Genomic DNA, 18,602 nt, shown 5'->3' on the forward strand with positions numbered 1-18,602 from the left:
ATGTTTACTGTCCTGTTTAACATATTGTCTGTATGCTTGCATGCATTTGTGTGTTTCGTTGTTCAAAAGAATAGTTCATGTTCCATGTACTCGTGCTTCGTTCTTTGTTGTTGTACACGTTACATGATGCCCTGTGCCCACATATGCATATATATATATACATATAGATGTAAGTATGTACATATATGTATGTATATATGCATATATATATATATATATATATATATATATATTCTTCTTATTATAATTATATGATTGAATGCCATGCATCCCCTTCCAAGTTAGTTTTATCTTAATAATTCTGATTCGCACTCTATACTATCTTTTTACTCTTTCATTTTTCTCTCTCTTATTCTTTTACCTCCTCTTCTCCCACTATTCTATCCTATTACTCTGTCATTCTCTCTCCCTCACTCCTCCTCCCTTGCTCACATGGCTCCCACTTGATCATCGGCCATCTTTCTTTCTCTATTATAGCTGAAACAAGGAAGACATGCTCTTGTTTGTCTCCTGTATAGCTTGGTTTACGTGTTCACCACCACAACCTCGTTTAGGCTTAGCAGCCCTTCCTGCTGGTTTTAACTGTCCTGTTTGTGTTAGCTATTTTGACCCTCCACAAAATCCCAAATTTTATTAATTTGCTTTGCAGGAGCAACTGTTTTATCACAAGCTTGTTGTCAAAAGCTTGAAATACAAGACTAGAAAAACAGCAAAAAACTGATGAAGGGTCGTTCTTTACGTTGTTTGTTTTGTTTTCCATTTGTGCCTTTCGTATGTTTTTGTTGTACATGTTTCATGACATCCTGTGCCCCTCCCTACACACACATATAGATGTAAGTATGTACATATACATATGTATATTTGCATATATATATATATATATATATATATATATATATATATATGTATGTGTGTGTGTGTGTGTGTGTGTATGCATATATGTATATGCATATATATATATATGCATATACTCATTTATTTTTTGTATTACATGATTGAACGCACGCGTCATCCCTGCAAGTAAATTTTGAACTTTATATTTTCTGACGCGACGCTATCTATCTTTGTATCTTTTTCCCCCTCTCGTTCTTCCTTCTGTTACTACTATATCTCTCTCTTCCTCCCTCTCTCGTTGCTCACCTATTTTCTACTTCCTCCCCTTTTTTCTCCCTCTACCACTCCTTACCCCTCGCTGGTCACATGTGTCCAGCCCTACTTCCTTTCTTCCTTGGCTATCGCCAAGCACACACACGAACATTCTTCGTCCTGCTTCCTTCCAGTTCGTTGCTTCACAGCGTTCAATATACACATAATTTTTCACGTCTGGCCGTATAGCCTTGTTTGTTTATTTATTTCGTTTTCTGTCCGCCACTACATTCCTCCATTGTACAAATTTAATTTGTGGTCCGTGGGAAGAGCCATTTTAACGATGCGTCCTGCCCTAACTCTTCGAAACGCCAGTGTTAGAATGGTGGCAGCTGATGAAGGAAACGTTCTCTATGTGGCCTGTGTGTTTTCTGTACTGTGTTTATCATTTTGTCTACGTTTTGTTTGCAACGTCATGTACCCAGATATGCATCTATATATACAGGTAGATGTAGGTATGTACATACATGTGCGTATATATGCATATACTCATTTATTATTTGTATATATATATATATGCATGATGGCTAGAGAAATATTGAGCTTTGTTTTAATAATCAGTTGATCTAGCAAGCGGGGCCTCATATCAGTGGGGGGGGGGCGCATTGATGCCGTCAAGAGGTAGGCCCTGAAATGGCACGCATTCTCTCCTGATGACCCCATACACTTACTGGCTTCTGGTATGCGGAGTTCTTGACTGGTAGCACTTGCTTATGCGAGTTGTTTGCAAGACATATATATATATATATATATATATATATATATACACATACATACATATATATATATATATATATATATATATATATATATATATATACATATGTATATATTATTTATATTATTATATGATTGAACGTCATGCATCCTCTTCCAAGTAAGTTTTATCCACATACATACATGTTAAACACGACAGCAAAGATTAAAACAAGGCAAACATCTGAAGTTATATACAATATTATTACAGGAAGAATTTCAAAATCTTACAGCTGTTTCTGGGATATCACCGAGTATGGGATAGTCCATCATCAGAGACAAACAGGGGAAAAAATATGGAAAACGAGAATGGTATATATGAATAAGATGCATGTATGTATGTATATACGTACATAATACCAAAGCCTTGTGAGTGGATTTCATACACAGAAACTGACAGAAGAATGTTTTATATATGTGTATATATGTGTGTGTGTGTCTGTGCCCTCACCATTGCTTGACAACCGATGTTGCTGTGTTTACATCCCTGTAACTTAGCTGTTTGTCAAAACCTAGTGATAGAATAAGTACTAGGTTTACAAAAAATAAATCCTGGGGGCGATTTCTTCGACTAAAAGCACTGCTCCAGCATGGCCACAGTCACATTACTGCCATTTTAATCCCGAGCAATGCCAGGTATCTCTGCTAGTATATATATATATATATATATATATATATATATATATATATATATATATATATACTATCACCCAGTCTCACTCACCTCCCACATCATTAAAGTGTTTAAAAAGGTGGTAAGATTAAGGATAGCTGACTTCCTGGAGACCCCAAAACTCCTAAATGCAAACCAGCATGGCTTTCGCTGTGGCAGGGACTGTCTAACACAGCTCTTACACCACATTGAAGATATACTTAAAGCCTTGGGGACAGGTTCAAACTCTGGTGTCATGTATCTTGACTTCAGTAAAGCATTTGACAGGGTTGGCCATATTTTACTGACAAAATTGGCAAATGCTGGAATCTGTGGAAAACTTCTACACTGGATTAAGTATTTCCTGGAAAATAGAACACAAGAAGTTGTGGTCGATGGAATCTACTCAAGCCCAGCAAAAGTCACCAGTGGTGTCCCTCAGGGGACTGTCTTGGGCCCGCTCCTCTTTATAATTTATATAAATGACCTTTCCAGCATCGTAAATCACTGCAAAGTGAAAATATTTGCTGATGATACTAAGCTCCAGCAAATCATCAATGAAGAAGAAGACCGAACCCAACTCCAATCTGATCTATATGCTGTGAGTCAATGGGCAGACAAAAACAAAATGAAACTGAACGAGGGAAAATTTGAGCTGATGCATTTTGGAAGAAAGTCTATATTAAAATAGCCATACTCCCTTCTGTCAGGGGAACCGCTCACAACATCCAATAATATCAGAGACCTGGGTGTAATTACTGACAACAATCTCGATTGGAGTGCCCACATCAGTAATAAGGTCAATATAGCTTGTAGGATGAGCTCCTGGATCTTAAGAACCTTCCGGTCCAGAGAACAAGGTGTCATCATTCCGCTTTTCTCCTCCTTTGTACGGCCACACCTCGAATACTGCTGCCCCTTGTGGTCTCCCCATACCAAACAAAACATCTCGAGGATTGAATCACCCCAGAGGTCACTCACTAAACGAATTGAAGGCATGACAGATCTTGATTACTGGGACCGCCTTAAAGCCTTGAAGCTCTACTCTCTCCAGCGCCGCCGCGAGCAGTACATCGTTTGTACAATGTGGAGAAAATACCGCCAGCATTGCCCAAACGACCTGAACATTATTTTCAACGTTCATCCAAGGATGGGACCACGGGTCATACGTCCCCTACCCAATTCAGGATCACAACATATAGGTACACTGCGGCACAATTTCTTTTCCTCAACAGGCCCCGCCCAATTCAGGATCACAACATATAGTTACACTGCGGCATAATTTCTTTTCCTCAACAGGCCCTGCCCTGTTCAGGATCACAACATACAAGTACACTGCGGCATAATTTCTTTTCCTCAACAGGCCCCGCCCTGTTTAACATTGTCCCGAAACAGATAAAAGAGGAAAAGGATCCTATCAGCTTTAAATGGAGTCTAGACAGATTTCTTCAAGGAATACCAGACAAGCCACCCATACCTGGATACAACTCACTCAATAAAAACTCATTACTTGAATGGACCATAGACAAGACTTGACTGGATTTAGATAATCCTATCAGGTGATAATCCTATCAGGTGATGCTATTGAGTTAGACATGGCCTGGACCAATCTTTGGTTGAAACATATCTTAGTTTATATACATATATACATACATATATATATATATATATATATATATATATATATATATATATATATATATATATATATATATATATATATATACATATATATATATAGGGAGAATTCACAAAAAACAACAGACGAAGACAGGTGGTGTAGAAAACAAACAGATGTATTAGTTAATGCTCAGGAATTGAAAAAGTCTTTAACGTTTCGAGACTACGCTCTTCCACAGAAAGGAACACAAAGAAACAAGGAGAGAAAAAAAATGTGTGTAGTGGTTAGCGATCTATCATGGCAAATATATATATATATATATATATATATATATATATATATTGTCCCTTCCTCCTTGTTCCACTTCCTCCCTCCACCATCCTCTCTGCTCTCGTTTGACCTGTGGTCAACTTTCTTTTCACTCCAGCCGCTGTGAAGGCAAGACGAACTACTAGCGTTCTACCTCAGATTTGCGTTTGGCCGTACGGCTTTTGAATGTTGTTTTCACTGTCCATTTTTTCCTGTCTTGGTTTGTGTTTGCCACCTTGGAATCCTCTGTGTAGTGGGTTGATCCACTACTCAGGAAGAGACTATTCTAGAGTACGTTCTGTCTTGTCTTCGAAACGTCTAGATAGAATAGAGACAGCTGATGAAGGGATATTCCAAGTGGCTTTCCGTTTTCCTATGTGTTCGTTCCGTTGTCTGTAGTTTATTGTTCTAACGTCCTGTACCCTGATATGCATGTATATACACATGTAGATGTAAGTATGTACATATATGTGTGTATACATGTGTATATATTCTTTGTATTATGTATATATATATATATATATATATATATATATATATATATATATAATGCATTGAAAAGAAGAGGGCAAAGAAAATTCTTTAACACATCTTTGATTATAAGTTAAACATGTTTCTGTGCCATTTTTATTTGCAACATTCATTTATGCGAAAATTCTAAAAGAAAAATTACGTAATGTCTGTGGTTTTAGGCATTGGAGAAACATGTCCTCAGCCTTGCATCAAAGCCATGCTATAACATTGCGTGTCTATGAGAGCTTGTTGTTAGGAAAGCATCCAGGGGAAATAAAATGGAAGAAAATTAAAAGTGTGTATGCGGGATGGGTCAGTGGGGAAGATATTACAGGGGGTAGGGGTATGTATAAGGATAGGAAAGAGAAAGAAGAAAAGGAAGAAGAAGAATGAAAAGAAGACAGAAGAAGAATCTGGGGTTAGTGGCTCCTACACTCACGTGCACACACACACAACATATATATATATATATATATATATATATATATATATATATATGCTGGAAATGGAAATGTGAATATTTACTTTATGAGTGCTGTGTATTAAATCTAGAGAACTGTGCATAAAGTATATAAATTGTTTATAAAAAGTGCATAAAGTAATCATTGGATTCCAATTTCATTGGACTTTTCAATGAGCGACTATCTTTTGATACAGACACTACACATTCATATATGAAAGGAAGAGGAAAACAAAAAAATCAAGGCAGCACAAGCTTAACAGATCATTGACTTTATTTCAATTCTTAAAGTGGTGAATCGAGATAAGCAAAAGTAAATGATAATGTCTTACAGCAGTTTCCAGGATATCCCAGCTAATGGATTAATGTGTTGATCCACATTTCCATACATTGGACATTCTCTCATCAGAGACAAGATATATATGCAGGAAACTTTCACATGGAGATGTAGATAAAGAAATAAAAATTACATTTAGAGCAAAGTACTCTCACCCCAACCCTACCTTACTCTGTTGAAGAATAATGCCAACTTCTCTTAACAGAATCTATTATTTATCTATTGGGTTGTCCGGAAAGTTTGTGCCGATTTTTAAAGGAAAGAAAAAGGTCAATAAATACTTGCCATTACATTTTTAATCAACCAAATATGAACCATTTTGTTGCACAATGCGTCTCCATCTTTCCTTTAACCTGAAAATACCCTCTTCCCAGAATTGAGGTGGTTTCATGGCAAATAAGTCGAAAGGTAAGCTACTATAAATCGGAACGGACTTTCCCGACAACCCAATATTTATCCCCTTCTTTTATTTTTTCATTTTTAATCTTTATTTATAAACGTCCTCTTCATTCAGATCTACCTATCTTTTATGGTGCCTTAGTCTCTCTAACTGTCTCTCTCACAAATTGTAAACTGCTGCTGGTCTCTTCCCTTTTATCCCATTAGCTGAATGCATATCAAACTGCTGGATCCCTTTTCTCAACTGGATGCATTACTCAGCTCACTTTCTGAAACTATGGACTTACCTAGGATTATATGTAAGGAGGTACACCTTTGTGGAAATATGGATACACACTCACATTCCCCAGAACAGGATGAACTGTGAGCTTTCATACCTTGCTCTAAATGTAATTCTTTTTATCTACATCTCCATGCGAAAGTTTCCTGCATATATATATCTTGTCTCTGATGAGAGAATGCCCAGTGTATAGAAATGTGGATTAACACATTGATCCATTAACTGGGATATCCCAGAAACAGCTGTAAGATATTATCATTTACTTTTGCTTACTTCGATTCACCACTGTAAGAAATGAAATAATAATTCTGCTTGTCATTGCATTACTTAGCCCATCATTAATGCTTTCACATGATTAGAGAGAAAAAGGGAGAAAGAAAGAGAGGATGAGGGTAAAAGAGGATAAGGCAAAGAGTGAAGTAGAGAGAGAAAGAAAAAAAGGAGAGAAAAGACAGAGGTAGGGGGAGCGCTGGATTAACCATTAAGCAAAATAAGCACGTACTTAGGGCATCAAGGGAAGGAGGGGGTACCACAGTAATGGTAAATGGTTTACGGCACAAAAGAAATTACTTTATGCTTGCTGAAATAATATTTGGGATGCCTCATCTCTTCTAAGTATAGAAGCAGAAGTTTTACGTAAAATTAATATTAACAATATCATTGGACACTTTGCAATTAAAAAAAAGAAAACTTTTCAAATACAAATAGAATGGAAGCACACAAAAATAAACATTATTTTCCATCTTGCTGTGTATTTTGTTTCATTTTGAAAAATAAAGATTTATTTTATGGTTTATTGTTGCGTACATTTTGAATTATTTTTGTTCACATTTTGAACCATTTACATATACTTGAGGGCACCAACACCTTTTAATTGCTTAGGGCCTCTATGGGTCTTAATCCAGCCCTGGATAGGGGGAATGTAATATTCATTACTTGGTTAAAAAAGTTAGTTGAAGGTAGAGGAGGAGAGTTTAAAATATAATTTTAGCAGAGGGGTGATGTTCTGATGGTCAGGTTAAAGAAAGGCAGGAAGAGAGAGAGGAGGGTGGAGTAAGATGATGGTGGTTGTGGTGGGGGTGTTGGTAGAGGTAGCGATAGTGAGTGCATAGTGAAAAGTAATTTTTTTAAAAACTGAACTCGATTTAGAAAGAAATCAGTTTCCCATTCGCTTGTCATATGCAATGACTATCAATAAATCACAAGGGTAAATCTTTGATAAAGTGGGGATGTTCTTGCCTAAACCAATATTCTCAAGGGCTCGCAAATTATTTGATGTGTGAGTTAAAATTATCAACACTGACAAACAGACACTGAAAAGAAGAGGGAGAACTTATATGAAGAGCATAATCTGCAAAGAAGGATTGGATTGAAAGATGTACACAAATTGAAATGTGTATTGGCTCTGACCCATCGCCTTCGCTTATAAGTTACCAGCAATGTGGGTTTCATTGTATGCCATGCTGCATTCAGTTTTTACCCCTGTGAAATTGTGACCCCTATGTTTAAAATATAAATTTTTTTTTTTTTTACTATAAAAGTTTTGTTTTCAAGATATGAAATTGTGACCATGTAAATGTTCTGTTTATGGGGGAAATGGAAATGTAAGAGTGAATATTTATTTTATGAGTGTTGTGTATTAAATCTAGAGAACTGTGTATAAAGTATATACATTTTTTTATATAAATTGTATATGAAGTGCATTAAGTAATCATTGGATTCCAATTTCCTTCACTTTTCAATGAATAGCTGATGAGCGACTATCTTTTGATATAGACACTACACAGGCTCTGCTTTCAGATTTTCTGGATAAAGTTTTCAGGAATAACCCAATAGGTTTACCACTAATTCCATGAAATATTTACAGGCCCTGCTAGTTTAAACAATTTAAATGATCTGATAAGCTTGTCCTGCCTTGGTTTCGTTTTCCTCTTCCTTTAACTTATACCCACTGACTTGGAAGTATGGTATGGATCCCCACCCAGAAGCTTACCAATTCGAATACTTAGACAGTGTGCCTGTTAGTTTAGATCACCAATGGCCCACACCCTTCCTATTCTGCACATATATGCAAGCTATGGACATATAAGAAGTGCAGCAATATCAGAGGAAGGTTAATTGAGAAAATAGTTTTTGTGTGTGAAAGGTGCACAGGTACAATAAACACTGAAAATGTATGGAAAATGGACTCCATCAACTGCCAGAAGGGTAAGCTAGAGGCAGTAGCTAGCTTTTGTTATCAATGTGACCAAGTTAGTAGCAGAGGTGGATGCTCCAAGAGCATAGCTGTGAGAATAAGAATAGCCTGGGCAAAGTTCAGAGAGCTCTTACCTCTGCTGGTAACAAGGGCATCTCCCTCAGAGTGAAAGGCAGACTGTATGATGCCTGTGTGTGAACAGCCATGCTACACAGCAGTGAAACCTGGGCTGTGACAGCCGAGGACAGGCATAGGTTTGAAAGAAATGAGGCTGGTATGCTTCAGTGTGTAATGTCTGTGTGCATGTAAGCATCTTGAGAGAAAAGAGGGATATAAGAGGCATCGGGTGTGGTGTGCAAAGGAGACAGCTGCGCTGGTATGGTCATGTGATGTGTATGGACGAGGCCAGCTGTGTAAAGAAGTGCCGATCTCTAATTGTTGAAGGAACCTGTGCTAGAGGTAGACCCAGGAGGACATGGAACAAAATGGTGAAGCATGATCTTCGAATGCTGGGCCTTACGGAGGCAATGACTAGTGAACGAAACCTTTAGCGATATGATGTGCGTGAGAAGACCTGTTAAGCCAAGTGAAATCAAAGTCATGGCTGTTGTTGGTGTCATGGAACCAGCTCTCATGCCGGAAGCACATAAAATGTACCTTTCAAGCATTGGGCCTCACAGAGGTAAGGTGGCTGATGCCGGTGACACATCAAAGGCACCTTTTGAGTGTTGGGCTTCACAGAAGCAATGACCAAGACCTTTGGCATTATGCTGTGCTTGAGAAGAAGACCCATCAAGCCAAGTGAAACCATAGTGGTGGCAGATACTGGTGTCACACAATTGGCACCCATACCAGTGGCACTTAAAAGCACCCATTACGCTCTTGGAGTGGTTGGCATCAGGAAGGGCATCCAGCCATAGAAACCATGCCAAATCAGACTGCGGTCTCATTCTCATGCAGCCTCATCAGCTTGCCAGCCCTGGTCAAACAAACTAACACATACCTGCATTGACAATGGACGTTCAAGGATGGTGATGATGATGATGATGGAAATGACAGGCTTCTTTCAGCTTCCATTTACCAAATCTACTCTCTAGGTTTTGGTTAACTCAAGGCCATAGAAGAAGACACTTGCCCAAGGTTTGCCTGTTCCTTGACACTTCACAACTGTTGCTCTCCTGCTCTCTCTCTCCCTTCACTCTTGATCTCTCTCCCTTTCTTTTGCACTTCCCTCTGAAGGGGTAACCGTGTACCTCCTTTACAGCAAGACCCCTGTTTCTGCCTCTCTGTAACACTCTAACCTTTCATCATCTGACACAAGGTCACTTCCTGCAATGCCTCCACCCCTCTCAAAAGATCTTTATCTTGCAAGTTACTGCAATTACCCTGCCAATGCTATGTAAAAAGCACTTGGTCCACTCCTTGGGGTGGTTGATGTTAGGAAGGACATCCAGCCATAAAATCTTTGCCAAAACAGATACAGATGCCTGGTGCAGTCTTCTGTCTGGTCAGCTCCTGTTAAACTGTCCAACCCATACCAGCATGAAAATCGGATGTTAAAATGATGCTGATGATATATGTTCATGAGTGTGTGTGTTTTTCTGTCTGTGTTTGTCTACCACCACCACCTAACAACCAATGTTGGTGTATTTATGGCCCCATAAATTGGCAGTTTGTCAAAAGTACCAAACTTAAAAAGGGAGCACTGGGGTTGATTCATTTGATGAAATTCTTCAAAGTATCCGGATTGGGTGAGTTTCCTTGTCTTGAGTGAAATTCAGCTCCAGCATGACAATGGTCTGATGCATCAAATAAAGCCTCAGCATGATGACCAAAACAAGTAAAAGACGAAAGATTAAAAAAACAAAAACTCTGTAACATAGTTGACAACTTACTCGAAATCCTTCTAAATCCACAGTAAGTAATAATTCTTCAGTGGTTAACTGAGAAAGGTATTCTTCTTTAACAGTTTCTATAGCATGGTCAAGATTTTTGTAATTAGCAATGAATTTCAATGTGACGTCATCATCTTGTTGACCATCAGAGACATTATCTTCTATTTCTTCAAATTCATCATCTGAAATAAAAGAAATATTCATTTTGTCAACGAAAAAGACATGGGATGATGTGGTGAAGCACAACCTTTGAACGTTGTGCCTGACAGAGGCCATGACAAGCAACCGAGATCTTTATGCTGTGCTGGAGAAGACCTGGCAAGCCAAGTGAGATTGTGGCCGCAGCCGATGCCAGTGTCACATGACTGGCCCATTTAAAAGTACTTTTCAATCGTCAGGTGATATGCTACCCATGCCAGTGGCACATAAGGAACACCATTAAAGCATGGTCAATACCAGTGCCACCTGACTGGCACCCAAGCTGGTGACATGTAAAAAATACCATTCGAGCATGTCCGATGCCAGTGCTTCCTTACTGGCACCTGTGCCAGTGGCATGTAAAAAACATCCACTACACTCTCCGTGTTTTTCTATTTAGTGAAGAGGTATCACTTCCTGAAATAATGAAGTTAACCTGAAAAAGACTATCACCTTATCCCTGTGGGGAGTGATGTGAACTGCTCTTTAATTATTGCTATATATTACCATCTAGTACATCACTACTACCATCCTGGGACTCTTATATAGTGAATGATGTCAAGTGTTGTTTAATTATTTCTTCTTCATTAGTATTCAAGTTGAAAATTTCTCTAATTAATGATGAATATTTTGAGAAACCCTAACAAAAAGGATCATTTCTGTTGTATGATGTCTTTTTTATTTTAATTAATTTTGAAAATGATAAAGAATTTACGAAAATATCTTGGTCATTGCTAAGCTGGTAATTAGAGCATGAATTAATCATCATCATGGAATCTTAATGGGAAATTTCAATTTACATCACTTTCTATAGAAAGTATGAATCATAGAAGAAGGGGTGGTCCTGGGAAGATTGGTGCCAAAAAGCTTACACCTCACATTTACTGATATAACTCAGACCCCTAATATAAATAGGGATATTATGTTCCTTTATACCAAAAAAGAAAACTAAATCTTTGTCACTTGATCAAAAAATATAGACAAAAGAAATCAGCTTAAGTCTGTACCACATAGAAATTCATGTTTGGATTCTTCCAGGAACATAACGATAGTTCTGAGAGAAATAAGGCAGCAAACTGGCAGAATCATTAGCAGACTGGACAAAATGCTTAGCGGTATTTGGTCCGTCTTTGTGCTCTGAATTCAAATTCTTCTGTGGTCAATTTTGCCTTTTATTCTTGGGGTTGATAAAATAAGTATCAGTTGAGCAATATAATTGATTTGACCCCTTCCCAGGAATTGCTGGCCTTGTGCCAAAAGTTTGAAACCAATATTTTTATGAGATGTGGTAGCTAGCTCCTCACTGAACCCTTCCTTAGTGTGAATGGTCTACTGTGACCTTTCTTCCTGTGCAACATGGCTGATGCTAACAGAAAGAAGATCTGATGCCAGACCTGACATAATTTGAAGATACATTTAAAATAATTAGAAAGAAAGTATTTACCTGAAGATGCAGCTAAACCACCTGTTGTGTTTCCTTGGAAATATTCATTAAATTTCTGTTAGAAGTAAAAAAATAATTTATCATCACTCAATCAAAAGCATAATTAATTTCATAATTAATTTCTGTTAATTTCAATGCAATGCTTTTAGTCATTGCTTCTATCATGAATATTGTTTTAAATTTACCTTTCTATTTATTGTATTATAAAACCCTGTCCTACAATGGACAGGCTTTCCAATATTCCATAGTTTGGTGAGGAATTGTTACTTAAAGACTAAGAAAATATTATTCATGGAATTGAAATTGGTATCAAGATTCCATGTAATGTCCAAACACCAGCTTAATAATGGCAAACCTATTTAACTTAATTCTTCATTATTTTCAAAACTGATTCAAACAAAAGAAGAATGTTTCTCTTGCAAAACGACTGGCTTTGAGTAAATTCCAGTGAATTACTGGTATGTCAACAGTGCTTTACTTCAATGCTATATGTACTGTCCTACAGAGTATATCTGCAGATGTGTACCCAAAACTGTTGGGTATAGATAAAAGGAGAAAGAAGAAAAGGAACTGGTCCAGCCAAACAATCTTTGTCTGTCCCCAACACATATTGTATACACAAAGTGTTTATATAACGCTCAGTTTATATAGAGGTTGCTTACTATACATACAGAATATAGTATATACAAACAACGTACTTCCATTAGTCTATATATACATCAGTCTGTATATACAGATGCTGTATATAAACACAAGACATTTCAAATAACAACTCTGACTATTACACTCTTCTGTGCGCAATGAAAAGATATGAGAGATAAGCTAATATGATTTGTTTCTTTGCTTTAATTTTTGCATTATTCTATTCATCTCCTGTTTGTGTTTGTATCATGTTGATACAAACCAATCTTTAATTTAATTTAATTTACTGTAATCAAAGTTTTGCTTCTAATACTCCATTTCCTCATTTCATAATTATTGTCTCTGTCAATGTAAATATATCTCCCCTCCCCTCTATCTCCATTACTGCATCAACTGTGGAAATGTGCAAATCCTATCATTTCATCTTTTCCTTACTCATGATGTGCCCACCCACTCATTCCCTCATTACCTTCTACTCTTCTGTACTGGAACCCCTCTCAACAATCCTTCTTCTGCCCACCCCACTTCTTTCCCTTCATAGTTGCCTCTCATCCATATCACTGCAACAAAAAAGTTGTACTTTTTATACTTTGCACCAAAATGCAATTGAAAAGAACCTATCAATTCGTTAATTAATTAACTAATTAGTTATTTTTATATGTTCATCATTCTATTAACACTGCTTGTATAGCACTCACTTCAGACAGATGCAGCAAGTATAACATGAATGAATAATGGTACATAAAAGGCAAAGACAACTGATATGGCATGCCTGATGGGAAATGCTTGCTGAATCCTTTTTCCCAGGTTCTGAATGTCATTCTCCTTCTCCCTCTTACCCCCTGCCGCACCCTCCTGAACTTCCTTACAATTGGCTTTGCCAATGTAGACGCATTGAAAGCTAGGTCTGTTGAGATATTGTAACAGAGGCTTGTCGATGTGTGCTGCCTTCAAGAAGTAAGGTGGAGAGGAGCTTCATCCGTGTATCTCACAAGCAAAATACATATTTATAATATCTTCTGGGAAAACAACTGCGATGGTAGAAGTAGGCATACTTCTAGCTGGGAAATGGGTGAAGAAGGTAACTGGGGTAGTCAGAGTGTGTGTTTGGGTACTTAAACTCAGAGTAGTTTTGCAGAGTTGTACGGCAACCATTATTTCTGCCTATACCATTCAAATTGGTCTGCCAAATGAATTATGATATTCTTTGGCAGATCATCTCAACAACTTTGAATAATCAGAGATTTAGAGATGTCCTAATTGAAACTTTTAACATGAACCAGGAAGAGATAGAGACACGTAAAATAGAGAACAGCTGGAAGTTCTTATGAAACAACTGGAAAGGAAGGATCCGGACGCTTAACAATTGTCTGAATAGTCAGAAAATTAGAGACATTCACACTGAAGTATTTAATGAGAAGGAGGAGGAGTTACAGATGTGTAACACAGAAGATACAGGGAAGTTCCTACGAGACAATTTACTGAGATCCACAGAGCAAGTTTTGTGGGTGGTGTCAAATCTGAATCAGACTTTTGGTTACACGGTGTTGGAACGGTGTATTAGACAGGGCCATTAGAATGAAGAAATAGGCCTGGAAGTGTGATGGTATTAGAGATACATATGAGAAGGGAAGCTAGGAGACAGGTGTACTTAGCAGGAAGTACAGAGTTTGTCAGTTCTTTCTATTGTGTGAGGAACAGAGGCTTGAGGTGTTTTGCATGTGAGGGAAAACCGTGATGTTGTAGGAGAGAACTGCATTTGCATGGATAATGGCTCACTTTGCAGTTGGATGTGCTACTATGAAATGCTGCTAAATGTATGGGAGAAGGAAAGGCTACATAATGTGGACCAGTTCTCTGTATAACGTGGACTGGTCTACCAAGGGGACCGGCTTTTTGAACAGCTTAGAAATTGTTTCTTCCATCTGAATAGAACCCCTATTTCTCCTGTTCTCTGCTGCTCCCTGTAAAATATCATCCTATTTCTCTTGTTATTTCAGTTGAACACTTCTAACAATACCAGCTGGACTTGAATGAAGGAAAAATTTTCAGATAAACAATTTCGTTTTCCTTTCATAAGATTTAATTCTCACATCAATGCATGTTGCTCTAATCATGTCTAAAGCCTTGTTATTTTCCACATTATGTGTTAAATAATCCCTGTGATAAATTACTGTGTTTCTGCCTTTCCATGATATTTGCACAGTTTAATTTGCCAGGGCATCTATGCTGCTTGGTTGTTTGTAGTTCAAACACCCAACATGGCCCCACCATCCATACTGAGTGTCTTTCTCCAGGAACCTTCTCTGTACTGGAAGCTTTTTTGGAATGCTCTCTTTCATCCTTCCCACTTCTATCTAGTGGTCTATACCATTGCTTCTTCTTGATGGTGAATTAAATGGGCATTGAAATGTTTTGGAACTTTTACAATATGTCCGGGAAACATCAATACAAACTTTCCAGATGCAGAATGTTGTCCCTTATCCCTGTGCTCCTTTTGGCCACCCTTTCTTCAACGTTGGCATACTCAACATGGATTCTGTGTGGCAAGTTCCTCACATGCAAAGACCATAGGTATAAAAATCTTCTGGGTAGGTAACAATGATGGGTTTGGTGGTGTGAGCATACCTCTTGCTGAGAAACGGTATGATAAGGTAATCAAGGTAGTCAAAGTGTGAGTTAGAATACTTAAGCTTAGACTAGTTTTGCAAAGTGGGACAGCAAAGTGGGACAGCCAGGAATATGTCATGAAGAGAAAGACTGATTTCACAACGCCATTTCTGCAGACTGCCTTGTCCACAAATGACAGTGACCTTCTCTTTGTGAATAGTGACTCCAATAGGCATTTTGAGCAATACGTTGGTGCCTTCCATGGTGTGCATGGTGGAAACAGTGTCAGTTCCCAGAATGAGAAGAGAACCAGGCTGCTGGAGTTCTGTGAGCACACTAGACAGATTCCCTACATTCTCGCCAGAAAATGAGAAAGACAGTTGCTTATAAATGCTAAAACTTTCCCAGGTGAAGAGTGCACTCCTCAGCATAGGTTAGTCATTAACAAACTTCAGACACAGAGCTAGAAGGCAGCCAAGAAGACAACCAGGGTGGAAAACAAAGGCCTGCAAGCTTAAGAATCCTCTGAATGGTCAGAGATTTAGGGACATGTTACTTGAAGAATTTGACAAAAATTGGAATATAAAGCGATACATAACATAGAGGATAACCGGAGGCTTTTCTTCACACTGAGGGCCACTGACCAAATTTTTGATTAGTGCAAAGTCCCTTCTTGACCTAAGGTGACATGGTGGAGGAACAGTGTAGTTGATAGGGTCACTTGAACAAAGAAAAATATCTGGAAGGACTGGAAGTGGGATGTTAGTAGGAACTATATTAGATAGCTAGAAGGGAGGTTACAAGAGAGGTATACTTAGCCAGGTAAGAAGCAGAAAAGAAGAAGTTAGCTAATGTTCTACTGTGTGAGTAGCAGAGCCATAAAATGTTTCAGATTGTAAAACAATGTGTGAGAGAAAATCATGAAGTTGTAGGAGAGAAGTGCGTTTACTTGCGGTGAGTGACTCTGCAAGGAAAGAGGCTTGGAAATGCCACCAAGAAAAGCTGTTAGATGTAGAAAATGCATGGAAAAGAGTGTGTCTAATGTCAACCTAACTGAGAGGGCCAGTTATCTGAATGAACAGCAACTTGGTAGATAAAGCAGTTAAGGATATGAAGACAGAGAAATCCCCTGGCCCATCATGACTACTGAGATGCTTAAAATATCTGTCAAAGTAGGAGATGCCCCAATCACCTGTATAGATAACCTGTTTGTCATACCCAGCAACAGGTGTAGCAGTGCCATATTCAACTGCTACAGACAGAAATAATTACAAATGTGTCAAATTGCTAGCCCAGGTAAAGAAAGTTTCATAAAGGGTTTTAGTTCAAATAATTAGGACGAGAGCCTGGATGAGATGCAGTTTGGCTTACTGCTCAGAAGAAGCACTAGTGATGCTATATTCATAGTAAGGCAACTTCAGGAGAAGTACTCAGCTAAACATAAATTTCTGCACTTGGCTTTCGTTGAAATGGAGAAAGCCTTCGACAAGGACCCCTGCTCCCTCATCTAGTGGTCAATGTGGAAGCTAGGGATAAATGAACAGAGGGAGATGAACGGAGAAAGTAGTCTTTGTGTGTGGGAAATGTGCAGACTCAATGATCACTAAAAATGAACAGAGATTAGACTTCCTCAAATGTTCAGGAAGATCCTTAGAAATAGAAGATAACTTCTGTTACTTAGGCAACGGAGTAAGTAGTGGAGGAGGAAGTTCTGAATGCATAGTTGCTAAGTCTCACTCAATTACATTGATGTTATTGGAAAAGATACAGAACAAGAAATGGAGGAAAAGGGAAGGTGGAGCAGAGATAATTGGTGTGGCATTGTGAAATGTATCTTGGTTGTGGCAGCTTAGAGGAGGAGGAGAAGGAGGATTGGAAAGGAAAGAAAAGAAGAGAAGAGAAGACATCCAAGCATCTTTGACCTTCAGTCTGCTGAATCAGAACTGACTCAGGGCCAAACAACAACAACAACAACAACAACAAGCAAAACATTGTTAGCTTCAAATGTTGCAATGGAATATTTCAGAAGCAAGAATTTGGTGATGGGAAATGGTAAAATGAAAGGATAAAGCACAACAAGACATAAGGAACAGCATGCCAACCTTAGTATTAAAGGTAGCATGAAAGAAAGGTACCCAGGACATGCTGTGAAGTGGTTGGCATTAGGAATGGCATCCAGCCATAGAAACCATGCCAAAGCAGACAGTGGGGTTTAAGTTAGTCTTGTGGCTCTTTGGAGCCAGTCAAACTGTTGCACCCATTCCAATATGGAACAAGGGCTGTAAATGAGGATCATTTCTATTTCCTTTCTTTATGTCAGAATATAATTTTTGGTAAATTCCAAGAATATCAACATAAAACAACAAACAACAAATACATCCACCAACCTTCAGAATTTCTGTGTCTTGAGGATAAACCACAAAGTAAATATCTTTGATCTGGCTTGAATTTTGATCTGAGTAGTTTTTCACTGCTTCATACATAGTTCTGGGTAGAATTTCAATGGGGTACTTCAATGTTCCAGCCCCTAATATAGGAAATGCAAGGCTTTTTGCTCCCATTCTCTCAGCAGTTTTCAGACAAATGGTAATCATTTGAGTCAAGTTTGCCAGAATCTAAAAAAATTATTGTTTAGTAATTGATAATGAACATTTTATGAAACTATTTTCAAATTCTTATTACAAGAAGGAATCATTAAGTCATAATAAATATATTCTCCTCTCACAACTCCTCTCACTCCTACCACTTCTAAACACATCTGTTATTCCTATCACTCTTTAGTCCTGCAAGGGACAAGGCAACCTCACTCATGATGCTGCTACAATAAAACAGACTCAATCCTCCGTGTAAAATGGTTGGTGAATGAAGAGAGACAATGCAGACCCAAGAGGAGTCTTTAGTGTTGGGGAGGACATGGCAACCTCTCTAGTGCCAGTGCCATGAGAGAGAAAACACACCAATACAGACAGTAAAACACAGAAATATGTTTTAATATAGTCTTCTTTATCAGTCATAGAACTGTTGTTAGGCCTTGAGGCTTTTTTCATTCTATTTATATAAAAGATTTTCTGTTCATCGATATCTTCTGCTTCCTTCCAATGATAACTTGGAATAACAAATATTAAACAGGATGCTGTCATTTG

At 38.0% G+C, this 18,602-nt stretch overlaps 1 protein-coding gene across 4 annotated transcripts in view; it reads right to left on the reverse strand.

The window, feature by feature from the left end:
• Nucleotides 1-18,602, reverse strand: part of LOC149137947 (protein mono-ADP-ribosyltransferase PARP14-like) — a 507,224-nt gene that overhangs the window by 329,987 nt on the left and 158,635 nt on the right. The window contains exons 17-19 of one of the 4 annotated variants that reach the window (XM_089339637.1): nt 17,847-18,074; nt 12,208-12,262; nt 7,996-10,747 (exon numbers count right to left, since the gene is read on the reverse strand). The exons of the other annotated variants lie outside the window; for them this stretch is intronic. Of the exons in view, the coding sequence (XP_089195763.1) occupies nt 10,404-10,747; nt 12,208-12,262; nt 17,847-18,074 (627 nt within the window). The 3' untranslated portion in view covers nt 7,996-10,403. Of the gene's footprint in view, nt 1-7,995; nt 10,748-12,207; nt 12,263-17,846; nt 18,075-18,602 lie in introns of those variants that run through there. 4 annotated transcript variants of the gene reach the window in all.

The sequence above is a fragment of the Octopus bimaculoides genome, chromosome 1 (assembly GCF_046866305.1).
Source record: "Octopus bimaculoides isolate indiv1 chromosome 1, ASM4686630v1, whole genome shotgun sequence".
Taxonomy (NCBI): Eukaryota; Metazoa; Mollusca; class Cephalopoda; order Octopoda; family Octopodidae; genus Octopus; species Octopus bimaculoides.